We start from the raw sequence: 13,225 nt of genomic DNA on the forward strand, positions 1-13,225 counted from the left end.
TCTACCAAGACCTGGCCGTCCCTCTAAACTTTCAGCTCATACAAGGAGAAGACTGATCAGAGATGCAGCCAAGAGGCCCATGATCACTCTGGATGAACTGCAGAGATCTACAGCTGAGGAGGGAGACTCTGTCCATAGGACAACAATCAGTCGTATATTGCACAAATCTGGCCTTTATGGAAGAGTGGCAAGAAGAAAGACATTTCTTAAAGATATCCATAAAAAGTGTTGTTTAAAGTTTGCCACAAGCCATCTGGGAGACACACCAAACATGTGGAAGAAGGTGCTCTGGTCAGATGAAACCAAAATTGAACTTTTTGGCAACAATGCAAAACGTTATGTTTGGCGTAAAAGCAACACAGTTCATCACACTGAACACACCATCCCCACTGTCAAACATGGTGGTGGCAGCATCATGGTTTGGGCCTGCTTTTCTTCAGCAGGGACAGGGAAGATGGTTAAAATTGATGGGAAGATGGATGGAGCCAAATACAGGACCATTCTGGAAGAAAACCTGATGGAGTCTGCAAAAGACCTGAGACTGGGACGGAGATTTGTCTTCCAACAAGACAATGATACAAAACATAAAGCAAAATCTACAATGGAATGGTTCAAAAATAAACATATCCAGGTGTTAGAATGGCCAAGTCAAAGTCCAGACCTGAATCCAATCGAGAATCTGTGGAAAGAACTGAAAACTGCTGTTCACAAATGCTCTCCATCCAACCTCACTGAGCTCGAGCTGTTTTGCAAGGAGGAATGGGAAAAAATGTCAGTCCCTCGATGTGCAAAACTGATAGAGACCTACCCCAAGCGACTTACAGCTGTAATCGCAGCAAAAGGTGGCGCTACAAAGTATTAACTTAAGGGGGCTGAATAATTTTGCACGCCCAATTTTTCAGTTTTTGATTTGTTAAAAAAGTTTGAAATATCCAATAAATGTCGTTCCACTTCATGATTGTGTCCCACTTGTTGTTGATTCTTCACAAAAAAATACAGTTTTATATCTTTATGTTTGAAGCTTGAAATGTGGCAAAAGGTCGCAAAGTTCAAGGGGGCCGAATACTTTCACAAGGCACTGTATGTATTTCTGACAGCTTTTATTATCTAAGCATTTTAGCAAATATAGCAAACGCCAAAGTTTGAGGGACCTCTGACTAATGTTTTATTATTCCTTTGCTAATGAGACAGCATTACTCTGTGCAGAGAGTGTGTATGTCTAATGGAGCCTGTTCAATGGAATGAAAGATTTGGCTGACTTGTTAGTACTTTCACAGTTCCTTGAACAACCTACCTAAATTCAACCAACCGAAATCCCAAAACACGAAGATCTTTATACCCAGGAAGTTTGTCAAAAACGTGAACCATCTGTGGAGAAAATACATGCTATGGTTATGTTTAGGTAACACATCTTTCTTCGATTTATGCAGCATTCTCTCTGGGGCAATAATCATTGTAAGCAAAATAACATCACACGAATGGAAAAGATATAGCCAATAAGGAAAAATAACTTTCATTATATTATGGCTCTCTCACTGTAGGATCATCTATGTGCCGTCAACAGACTTGCATTTTCTTTAGGAATCATTCATGAGCTTTACTTACACACTTTATCTTTCTGGAGTTACAAATCCAATTCAGTCTTTTGATGTTGCCCAATACACTGCTTGATTTACCCTTATCGTAAGCTTCTTAAAAAGCACAAGCTCATTTGCTCACAAGCTCATTTTGGACTCCCGAGTGGTGCAGTGGTCTAAGACACTCAGTGCTAGAGGCGTCACTACAGACCCTGGTTTTGTTCCAGGCTGTATCAAAATCGGCCATGATTGGGAGTCCCATAGGTCGGCGCACAATTTGCCCAGCATCGTCCGGGTTAGAGTTTGGCTGGGGTAGGCCGTCATTGTAAATAAGAATTTGTTCTTAACTGACTCGCCTAGTTAATTAAAGGTTCATATTAGAAATTCTAGACTAGGAAAAGGCATAAATAGTCATTCACAAATGTTGTATGCCTGCAAAATACATTTGCAATCCTTTCGATGCTGTTTTTGCTGAAGGAGCTTGTGATTATCTCAAATCACTGCTCACGTTTTCCTTTGTGCCTATGAAAATCAATATGCAATGAGGCTTCTTAAGGATTGTCCCACACAAGGCATACCTAATTATGTGGCCAACAATCCGTTCTTCAATAAAAAAGTATTACCTTAAGAATGTGATTTAAAAAATAAGAAAATAATCCTTTAGAGTAAAATTCTTACATGTGTGAATGTCTTAGTAATTTATCACACCAGGTTTCAAACCTGAGTCATCTGGGGGACTCAATACCTATGTTAGCCCATTGAGTTAAAGCCTAGGCATTGGCTCTGGGAGCTAAAATGAGTCAACAGGCCTCAGTCAAGTTTAGTCATTGTGTAGTTCACTAAACCCATCTCTGCAATAAAGGCTCATTTACTTGTTCATACTTAAGACTTTTCAAGAACATTTCCTCCCTGTTCGCCTCACCGTATCGTGGAGATTGCGTGTGATGTCATGGTACTGGGGAGCTGCAGGGTCTCTCAGAAGAAGTTCACTGTAGCCAGGGTCAGCTATGGTGACACTGAACTCCACTATCTGCTCCTCAATAACCGCCTCATCTGGTACAATGTTTGGAATCTCTGTTATCTAAGGAAAACAAAAGCAGCAATGTAATTTTCAACGGCCATCATTGAAACCATCAGCTTTCATTGAAGACTATAAAACCAAGGCAAGGTAGCTCTCAGAAAATATGATTTGACTTACGTCCCCTGCTTCATTCGGAATGATAAACAGTTCTGATGGAGTTTTCGAGCCTACAAAGAAAGCATTGTGCATTAATTCCAGAATGTTGTATTATTACATTTAACACACTGTATGGATGAATGTGGAGTACTTACATTTCTCAATCTCAGTTCCTCCAGCTGTTGGTACTTCACCGCTGGAAATCAAGAATAGATGTTTTACAACATTTACAATCAAACTGAAATGTACAAAAGGTCAAAAGGGGGTTTCTTGCTCTCTAGGTCTTGGTCCAGAATCCTACCATGATAATCCTGTCACCCAAGTTGTTTGGGCTGAGATGCACAGAGAAGGTGGGTCAGGTCAGAGTTGTATGTCAACTCAGGCCACCAGATGTACAGGCTCCAGGCAGTTTAGAGAGCTGAGGAGGGTTATTCCGAGTTTACCTGTTTTTGCCTTCTACCAATTAAATCAAATCAAATTGTATTTGTCACTTGCGCCAAATGCAACAAGTATAGATAGACCTTACCGTGAAATGCTTACTTACAAACCCTAAACCAACAATGTTGAGTTTTGTTTTTAAGTAAAAAAATATTTGAAAAATAAATAAATAAAATAAAACCATATAAATAAAAATAACACAATAAAATAACAATAATTATCTTGAGTTTTTTTGGTCATGATTACTTTTTACTACTATAATTTAAACCTTTCGGAACAAATGTTTAGAGAAGCTTGTCTAGTCTCTGGAGATTGCTAGCATTTTAGAACTTTGTAGTGAAATCTAAAATAACAATAGGGTATGAAACATTGATTTGACATTTTTTTAACATCTATTTTGTTTTCAAACACCATATTAAATTAGAATACAATTGATTAAAAAAAAGGTAGTCAGTTAAATTCATGCCGGAAGGGTGTTGAGCATTAGTTTGAATTAAACATTGTAAGGCCTACTTTTTGTGATATCTCTAAATAACATCTAACATTTCTCTAACCTTTTCTCTACCTACCTACCTTTCTTTCTGGATCTTCTCCTGTTCAGCAACTCTCTAAAAAACAAACCGACACCCACATTTTAAATATAGAATAACATATCTCCATCACAGTTATTATCCCTCAATGTTACTCTTGTTACTATGATGCATGGGAATGCATGAAGGTTTTAGTACTCACTCTGGCCACCATGTCAATGTGTTCCTGGGTACTACTGAAGTTCCTGGCCACCTCATCCAGACAGAGAGAGCCATGCTGGCAGGCGTAGGTCCAGTGTTTGTACTCCTCGGAGGTAGGAACCCTGTCCAAGAAGATACGGAAGGCCTCCCATATCGCTTCCTGACAAACTAAAAGTATAGTCAAACATATCAGAACAGCTGAATAAAGACCTGTATGAGAACAATTCTTATCATATAGACCAAATGGCAAGTCAATATTTTGCATCTCATTATCGTATACGTGTAAGACGAGACTCAACAATGGAATCATTATGGCCTAGGTTTGGACAAACTATTTTGTCACATACCGTTAATATGATTGAACAGCTTTGAATATAATGTATCAGTTAAATGTTACTTCCCAATGTGGGAATGAAATGTACTCGTCCCTAATGGTCTGGAATGTTTGAAACGTGAATCACAAAAAGCACTACAGCTTTTGTTGTATTTATTTATGTTATGAGGAGCAACAACCACTTGAATGATCAAATATGTTTATGCCTTCGAGACATTCTCTTGCATTTTCATTTCATAAAGTGAAGTTATTATTTCCATGAGATATTCACTGTTTGAATACCCTCACCTCAATGTCACTCCATCCCTGAATTTAGCCAGTCACTCAACAGAATCTATGCATAAAATCTGCAAATGCATGACTTTCCGAGGGCTTATGAGAGGATTTAAGTGAACATCTTCAGTACCAGTCAAAAGTTTGGAAACACCAACTCATTCAAGGGTTTTTCTTTATTTTTAATATTTTCTACATAGTAGAATAGTAGTGAAGAGATTAAAACTACGAAATAACAAATATGGAATCATGTAGTAACTAAAAAAGGGTTAAACAAATCAAAATATATTTGACATTTTAGATTCTTCAAAGCAGCCTTGATGACAGCTTTGTGCACTCTTGACATTCTCTCAACCAGCTTTATGAGGAATGCTTTTCCAACAGTCTTAAAGAGTTCCCGCATATGCTGAGTACTTGTTGAAAGTGTTCAAGTGTGCCTTGAATTCTAAATTCTAAATAAATCACTGACAGTATCATCAGCAAAGCACCACCACACCATCACACCTCCTCCTCCATGCTTCACGGTGGAAACCACACATGGGGAGATCATCAGTTCATTGTGTCTCACAAAGACACAGCGGTTGGAACCAAATATCTCAAATTTGGACTCATCAGACCAAAGGACAGATTTCCACCGATCTAATGTTCATTGCTCGTGTTTCTTGGCTCAAGCAAGTCTCTTTTGTTATTGGTGTCCTTTAGTAGTGGTTTCTTTGCAGCAATTCGACCATGAAGGCCTGATTCACAGTCTCCTCTGAAAAGTTGATGTTGAGATGTGTCTGTAACTTGAACTCTGTGAAGAACTTTTTGGGGCTGTAATCTGAGGTGCAGTTAACTCAATAAACTTATCCTCTGAAGCAGAGGTAACTCTGTGTCTTCCTTTCCTGCATCTGTTTATGCACACTAGGTAAGATCTGGGCGGCCATCCTCTATTTTGGTTAGCGAGCCAGGTGGTGCTAAAGGTTAGGTTAGACGTGGGAAGGCAGGCAAGGTAGGAGAGGGGATTCCTTAACTTTTACTTTCTTTGCTTTGGTTCCATCCAGCCCCTTTTCCCCATATCACCGTGTGTTAGAAATAATACATTCCCTGTAAACTGTATTTTTCTGTGCCTCAGTCGTCCTTCCCCGCACCTATGACCACATACAGTGGGGCAAAAAAGTATTTAGTCAGCCACCAATTATGCACGTTCTCCCACTTAAAAAGATGAGAGAGGCCTGTAATTTTCATCATAGGTACACTTCAACTACAATAGACAAAATGAGAAAAAAAATCCAGAAAATAACATTGTAGGATTTTTTATGAATTTATTTGCAAATTATGGTGGAAAATAAGTGGTTCGGTCACCTACAAACAAGCAAGATTTCTGGCTCTCACAGACCTGTAACTTCTTCTTTAAGAGGCTCCTCTGTCCTCCACTCGTTACCTGTATTAATGGCATCTGTTTGAACTTGTTATCAGTATAAAAGACACCTGTCCACAACCTCAAACAGTCACACTCCAAACTCCACTATGGCCAAGACCAAAGAGCTGTCAAAGGACACCAGAAACAAAATTGTAGACCTGCACCAGGCTGGGAAGACTGAATCTGCAATAGGTAAGCAGCTTGGTTTGAATAAATCGTCTGTGGGAGCAATTATTAGGAAATGGAAGACATACAAGACCACTGATAATCTCCCTCAATCTGGGGCTCCACGCAAGATCTCACCCCGTGGGGTCAAAATGATCACAAGAACGGTGAGCAAAAATCCCAGAACCACACGGGGGGACCTAGTGAATGACCTGCAGAGAGCTCGGACCAAAGTAACAAAGCCTACCATCAGTAACACACTACGCCGCCAGGGACTCAAATCCTGCAGTGCCAGACGTGTCCCCCTGCTTAAACCAGTACATGTCGGAAGTTTGCTAGAGAGCATTTGGATGATCCAGAAGAAGATTGGGAGAATGTCATATGGTCAGATGAAACCAAAATATAACTTTTTGGTAAAAACTCAACTCGTCGTGTTTGGAGGACAAATAATGCTGAGTTGCATCCAAAGAACACCATACCTACTGTGAAGCATGGGGGTGGAAACATCATGCTTTGGGGCTGTTTTTCTGCAAAGGGACCAGGACGACTGATCCGTGTAAAGGAAAGAATGAATGGGGCCATGTATCTTGAGATTTTGAGTGAAAACCTCCTTCCATCAGCAAGGGCATTGAAGATGAAACGTGGCTGGGTCTTTCAGCATGACAATGATCCCAAACACACCGCCCGGGCAACGGAGTGGCTTCGTAAGAAGCATTTCAAGGTCCTGGAGTGACCTAGCCAGTCTGCAGATCTCAACCCCATAGAAAATCTTTGGAGGGAGTTGAAAGTCCGTGTTGCCCAGCAACAGCACCAAAACATCACTGCTCTAGAGGAGATCTGCATGGAGGAATGGGCCAAAATACCAGCAACAGTGTGTGAAAACCTTGTGAAGACTTACAGAAAACATTTGACCTCTGTCATTGCCAACAAAGGGTATATAACAAAGTATTGAGATTAACTTTTGTTATTGACCAAATACTTATTTTCCACCATAATTTGCAAATAAATTAATAAAAAATCCTACAATGTGATTTTCTGGATTTTTTTTCTCATTTTGTCTGTCATAGTTGGAGTGTACCTATGATGAAAATTACAGGCCTCTCTCATCTTTTTAAGTGGGAGAACTTGCACAATTGGTGGCTGACTAAATACTGACTGTGTTTCGGGTTGTTGTCATGCTGGAAGACCCAGGCATGACCCATCTTCAATGCTCTTACTGAGGGAAGGATGTTGTTGGCTAAGATCTCTTGATACATGGCCCCATCCATCCTCCCCTCAATACGGTGCAGTCGTCCTGTCCCCTTTGCAGAAAAGCATCCCCAAAGAATGATGTTTCCACCTCCATGCTTCACGGTTGGAATGGTGTTCTTGGGGTTGTACTCATCCTTCTTCTTCTTCCAAACACAGCGAGTGCAAATTAATTACTTAAAAATCATACAATGTGATTTTCTGGATATTTGTTTTAGATTATGTCTCTCACAGTTGAAGTGTACCTATGATACAATTTACAAACCTCTACATGCTTTGTAAGTTGGAAAACCTGCAGAATTGGCAGTGTGTCAAATACTTGTTCTCCCCACCGTATGTGATGTTTTCCTGTTCCCATTAGATCCACACCCTTAAACTTAGCAAAAAAAGAAACGTCCCTTTTTCAGGACCCTATCTTTCAAAGATAATTCGTAAAAATGCAAATAACTTCACAGATCTTCATTGTAAAGGTTTTAAATGCTGTTTCCCATGCTTGTTCAATGAATCATAAACAATTAACCTCTCTAGGCTAGGGGGCGGTATTTTCACGTCTGGATGAAAAGTGTTCCCAAAGTAAACTGCCTGCTACTCAGGCCCAGAAGCTAGGATATGCATATTGTTAGTAGATTTGGATAGAAAACACTCTGAAGTTTCTAAAACTGTTTGAAGGATCTCTGTGAGTATAACAGAACTTATTTGGCAGGCAAACCCCCGAGACAAACCATCCAGGCATAAAAAGATTTGAAGTCACTCTCTTTTCAATGGCTTTCTATGTGGATCTAGATTTCTAAGGCACTTGCTTGCAGTTCCTATCGCTTCCACTGGATGTCAACAGTCTTTAGAAATTGGTTGATGTTTTTCCTTTGAGAAATTAAGAAGTTGGGCTGTTGAGAACGAGGGTCGGGTCTAGTGAACTGTTGTGGTTGGGGCGCGCGACCTGAAAGCTCGCTCCACTTTGTTTTTATCCGCTATTGAATGCAGTTTATCCCGTCTTAAATGTTATCGATTATTTTAAAATGTAATTTAAAATGTAATTTAATTTAATTTTATCGAAAGTTGTTTGAAATGTTTGGACGAAGATTACAGGTAACTTATTAGATATTTTGTAGTCATGTTGCGTGAGTTGGAACCGGTGTTTTTCTGGATCAAACTTGCCAAATAAATGGACATTTTGGAGATATAACGACGGAATTAATGTTAGGTTTGCTGAAAATAAATGCAGTTGACAGTGAGAGGACTTTTCTTTTTTTTGCTGAGTTTATATGCCGTTTAGCAGACACTTTTATCCAAAGTGACAGTACTGTGAGTGCATACATTTTTAGCAGCAGGATTTGAACCCACAACCTTCGCGCCGCTAGCACCATGCCCTTACCTCTAAGTTTGTAGTAGGCCCGATGGTTGGAGATGACCTCCTTCATCTTCTCTTGAGGACATATTTTCACCCCTGTGGTGAAGAACGTCGACCTCTTCGTCCGGTGCCTGTCCAGGTTCTTTATCATTTTGACATTGGTGGTGTGTTTGACTGGTCTTAGACTCTCTAGGAAGTGTTTGTATTTGACATCTCGGATTCCAAACGAGTCTTGGACCTGTAGGTCTGCAAAAGACACATTAGAAATGGTTATCTTTAGCATCCCTCTTTGGACAAATATGCCTAAATATAGTGTAGCCTAGCGGTTAGAGTGTTGTGCCGATAACCGAAAGGTCGCTGGATCGAATACCTAAGCCGAGAAGGTGAAAAATCTGTCTGTGCCCTTGAGCAAGGCACTTAACCCCAATTTTCTCGAGGGGTGCCGTACTACTATGGCTTACCCTGTAAAACAACACATTTCACTGCACGTAGCCGTGTATGTAACAATAAAACTTTTTTTGTCGTTTGCTATGTTTGTCTGGTTAAATATAAGTAAAAAAACAAAAACATGATGTATGCTGGTTTCTTTCCCAAACAGTATCTCAGGTCTAACCTGAACTGACTCAGAGTATTTAAAATGGTAGCTACTAAAAATACTTTACTGTACCTAATGGCTACTGAACAGTGTTTTAAGTGGACAACTGTCCCTATCTGTCACTGGATATAAATAGACACTAAAGTGGCAAGGTGAAGTATCTGAGTATACTAAGTCTAATTTTGGAAGCACAATGGAACTAGTTCATGTTGCTTTACAGAGCATCTTCAAAGGGAGTCAAGAGCAAGTGTTTTATTGAAAGTCATCAATGCTCAGCATTTGTTTTGAATGGCATCATATCCTTGTACAGTGGCTCAACACAAAGCTAAAGCTCAGTGGTCCTTTGTGAATGACATAGTTTGACAATAACAGGTTAGACCACCTTAACTGTAACAATTATGACTGACCAATGTTATTTCAGAGTCCTTCAGATCGTTGCCGTATTAGACATATCCCCAATTGCTAAAATGCTATATATGACCTAGCTGGCTTTACTGTATTCAGGAAACACAAGATCTCCACTTCCCCCGTTTCACAGTCTCGTCCGTCGCAGCAGGTAGTGCCAATGTGTTATGAAAGAAAATTAGGCCAGCGAATACAGTCACTCCATTCAAAGAGAGGCTTTGTTAAAGGGAAAGTGCAGTAAATAATGGATTTTCCTGTGTTTTATATATATTTTTCAATGAGGTTGGAATAATAGTGTATTATGAACTGTTTGAAAAGACCGCCAAAAACGTCAGCTAGTTTTGCAGGCATGGGGTTTTGGCCTGCCTGGCGACATCACCAGGCGGTATAAGTTAATAGACCAATAACAAATAGTTTCAAACTTCTCTGCCAGTAATAGCTTGTTTTCAGGTTACATATTCCTCCCATTTGGCTCATCTAATCTGGTCCCTCATTCAGACCACTCTCAGACAGTCCTAGCTAAATTCTTGCTTGAGAAATTGCTTTTTGCTAGAAGCATTTTTGTTAATTTTTTGGTACTTACTTGTGTCCCAGAATTATTTGATTTTGAGATAAAAACGGTTGCATTTGACCTTTAAAGACATTAAGTCCCATGCACAATGAGTTCCTAACAGAGGCTAGGTGCTTCATCTGACCTGCCTGCCATGTCTCGGGATTAGGCAGTAGAGGCCACAAAGAAATCAGTGTAAACGATATAAACACTTATACTTTGACCTCAAAGAGGTGGCCAAAATGTGCCTTGTTTGAGAGATTAACATGTATAAACTCAGTAGAAGAGTTGGTCGGTAGACAGACACTGCTAATCCACTGCAATGGCAAGGCTGTTTGAAATGGTAATTCCCCAAACTAGCTTGTTTAGTCACAACATTATAGTTTGTGTCTCTCACTGTCCAGTATCCGGATATCCAGTTCCCATTGTCACAGAAACATTGGGTTAATTGAAGTGTGATATCATACACATACCAACCGTAATAAGGATCCATGTTTATTTCGATCAAAGGTGCTGCCGGTCCCAATTTGGCCCGTTACAGAGAGATTTATGCCAAGAATGTGATCCATTGTTTGTCTCAAGGTGGGACAATGCCCAATGCCAATGACATGGTGAACCCCACCACAACCACCCCACCCCCCCACCACCACCACCACCACAACCACCCAAACACTCAACCCCAACTGGACACTAATAAACTTCAACGTTCAAATGCTAGGTTCAGAATGGGCACCATTAGCCGCAAAACCCAGACTTATTGTCTAATTAGGGAACATTTTGAAAAACAAATAAGACACAATGTGAAATGTGCTCAGTGAGGAATGAGTATTCTGAAATGCACATAGGCTAGCATGAGAGCTTGCAGGGGAAATGTCCCCTAATGCGGAGCACCACAGTGAGGGCCTCACAGAACAGAGCTACAAGGCAGAAAAGATTAGTGTCCAGAGCCACTGAGAACAGAATGCCTTTGTTTCTTTTGGGATAATGAACAGACCAAAGACACAATCCAGCCAAAATCTGGACCCAACAGAAGTCGGCTAATAGAAAAGTTTTGTAGAATTTTAGTTAATGTGTTCATAGGGATCAACTAGCTCAATGTAGCCAACAGTGACTTGTATAATATGACCTAACAGTTTTCCCTCCAGGTTTACTACATTTTATAGGAATGTATATTCAAATCAATGCAAAAAAAAAACACATGGAATCTGGTTTGACAGGTAGGATGAACTGATGCTGTATTTGCTGGCTAAAGCAGCTGTAAATGCCGTTGCCCTTGATTGAGTGTAGGTCGAAGTCAAGTGGCTCACACCACTCTCTGTGGAAGTCCTCCTACGCAATGCAGCACGAAGGTCAAAAACTTTATCAAAATACACTTTGCTTTCAAGTTGGTTCCATTCAGTTCTGCAGTATGAATAAACTTTTAATGAGAGATTTGCAAATAGTCAATTTGTCAAAATTGCCATACACAATGATCTGACCCATCAAGAATGTACTGTATTCAAGCATGCACACTATATCTCCATCATTGTGAAAGAACACAACTGTATTTTCACTTCAATTACACTGTGAGACAGGAAACAAAACAACAAGCCAGACAGGTCCCTGGAGTGAGAGCTTACCTTTGATTCGAGGGGCTGCAAGGGTAAAGAGAAATAGGGTGAGGAACAGTCCCGTTCTCAAATGCATGATGGAATAGTTTACGTCCTTTCAGAGCCAAAAAGTTTTCATTTGGAAACAAAAGGAAAGTCTCTGAAAACCTTTATCTCGAGTCCATGACGAAAAATGTATTGTCACTGTTGACAAAGTCTCTAGGCTCTAGAGCCAAAAGAGGGGTTGTTCACTATTGTCTTGGCTCCAGTTAGGTTTTAGCAGATGGAGTTAGAATCCTGGAGTTAGAATCCTGGTTTGATCGTTGAGTCAGTCAATGATCCCTGCAGACCTGGACGAAGGACTGAAAAAAGTGCCAAGGTGAGGGGGCTTGGAAAGGAACTCCAAGTTACTCCACTGTCGGTATAAGTGTGACAATGGTGACGAGATTCAAAAAGCAAGCTCCATTTCGGAAATAATCTGTTTACCTTCTGCTCGCTCAGCGTAATCCCTCCCTGGCCACGTAGTGGTGGCCTAGCCTCATCCTGTTAGGGCCCTTATGGAGCCTCATCTGTCAGTCAGTCAGCAGGGCCCATCGACTTACGGCCCTATAGTGGCCAGTCAGTGTCCCTGTCACTCTGATCCTCAGTCTCTCAGCTCCCAGCTCCCAGACCAGGCTAGATTTTCTGTGCCGTTCACACAATGCTCACTCTGTTCAGGCTAGCTCAGACCAGATCCTCCTCAATGTGCCAAATTTACAGGCTGCCAAGCAAGGCTGCTGAGCTGTAGGGTATATTTTTTTTTAAGGAACTCAGTCTGGCTTTAAACGTACTCTTGAAAGTGGTAATACTAGAATGCACAAGATGAAATTTCGAAATTGGGTAGTGCATCATCAGTTCCTCTTGTCATGTTAGTCATTGCATACCTTTTAAAATTACAAATCAACTAGCCCATGTCAGCTGTTTTTTATTTAGGTTATTTATCCCATAGATTATGTTGTACTTTTTTAGTCACTCAAACATCACGAGTACACATTAGACATGGCAAAATGTATAGAATTGCAAGAACATTTGCCCTTGACAAAATGTGTAGAATTGCAGGAAATAAGATTTAAACCTGCTAAATTCTCTCCACCAACAAGAGTGGTGTGAACAGTTTCTGTCATGAACAGTGCTTGTGTCCATAGAAATGAACGTGACGCGTGCACGCAGGGGGGGGGTGTTCCCCAGTGATGGAAGGGGGCCCCGTGTGAAAAAGTTTGTGAACCCCTGGTCTACTGGACATCCAACTCCCAGACTGACAAAATATGCTTTATTCCTGCTCTGGGTAGGTGGCAGAGCTGCTCTGTTATTGTTGCTTCCTCCTCCCTCCTGTTAATGGGCTGGTGTGGACCTG

The 13,225-nt window shown here is 40.6% G+C and overlaps 1 protein-coding gene across 1 annotated transcript in view; it reads right to left on the reverse strand.

Moving 5' to 3' along the window:
- The window catches only part of LOC110498385 (interphotoreceptor matrix proteoglycan 1), a 34,328-nt gene extending 21,808 nt beyond the window's left edge, over positions 1–12,520 (reverse strand). The window contains exons 1-8 of the mRNA XM_090211497.1: positions 11,863–12,520; positions 8,718–8,939; positions 3,925–4,091; positions 3,766–3,800; positions 2,910–2,950; positions 2,776–2,825; positions 2,500–2,658; positions 1,295–1,368 (exon numbers count right to left, since the gene is read on the reverse strand). Coding sequence (XP_090067623.1) covers positions 1,295–1,368; positions 2,500–2,658; positions 2,776–2,825; positions 2,910–2,950; positions 3,766–3,800; positions 3,925–4,091; positions 8,718–8,939; positions 11,863–11,929 — 815 coding nt within the window. The 5' untranslated portion in view covers positions 11,930–12,520. The remainder of the gene's footprint in view (positions 1–1,294; positions 1,369–2,499; positions 2,659–2,775; positions 2,826–2,909; positions 2,951–3,765; positions 3,801–3,924; positions 4,092–8,717; positions 8,940–11,862) is intronic.
- Positions 12,521–13,225: the final 705 nt, after the last annotated feature.

The sequence above is a fragment of the Oncorhynchus mykiss genome, chromosome 19 (assembly GCF_057628025.1).
Source record: "Oncorhynchus mykiss isolate SJ-2025 chromosome 19, ASM5762802v1, whole genome shotgun sequence".
Lineage (NCBI taxonomy): Eukaryota > Metazoa > Chordata > Actinopteri > Salmoniformes > Salmonidae > Oncorhynchus > Oncorhynchus mykiss.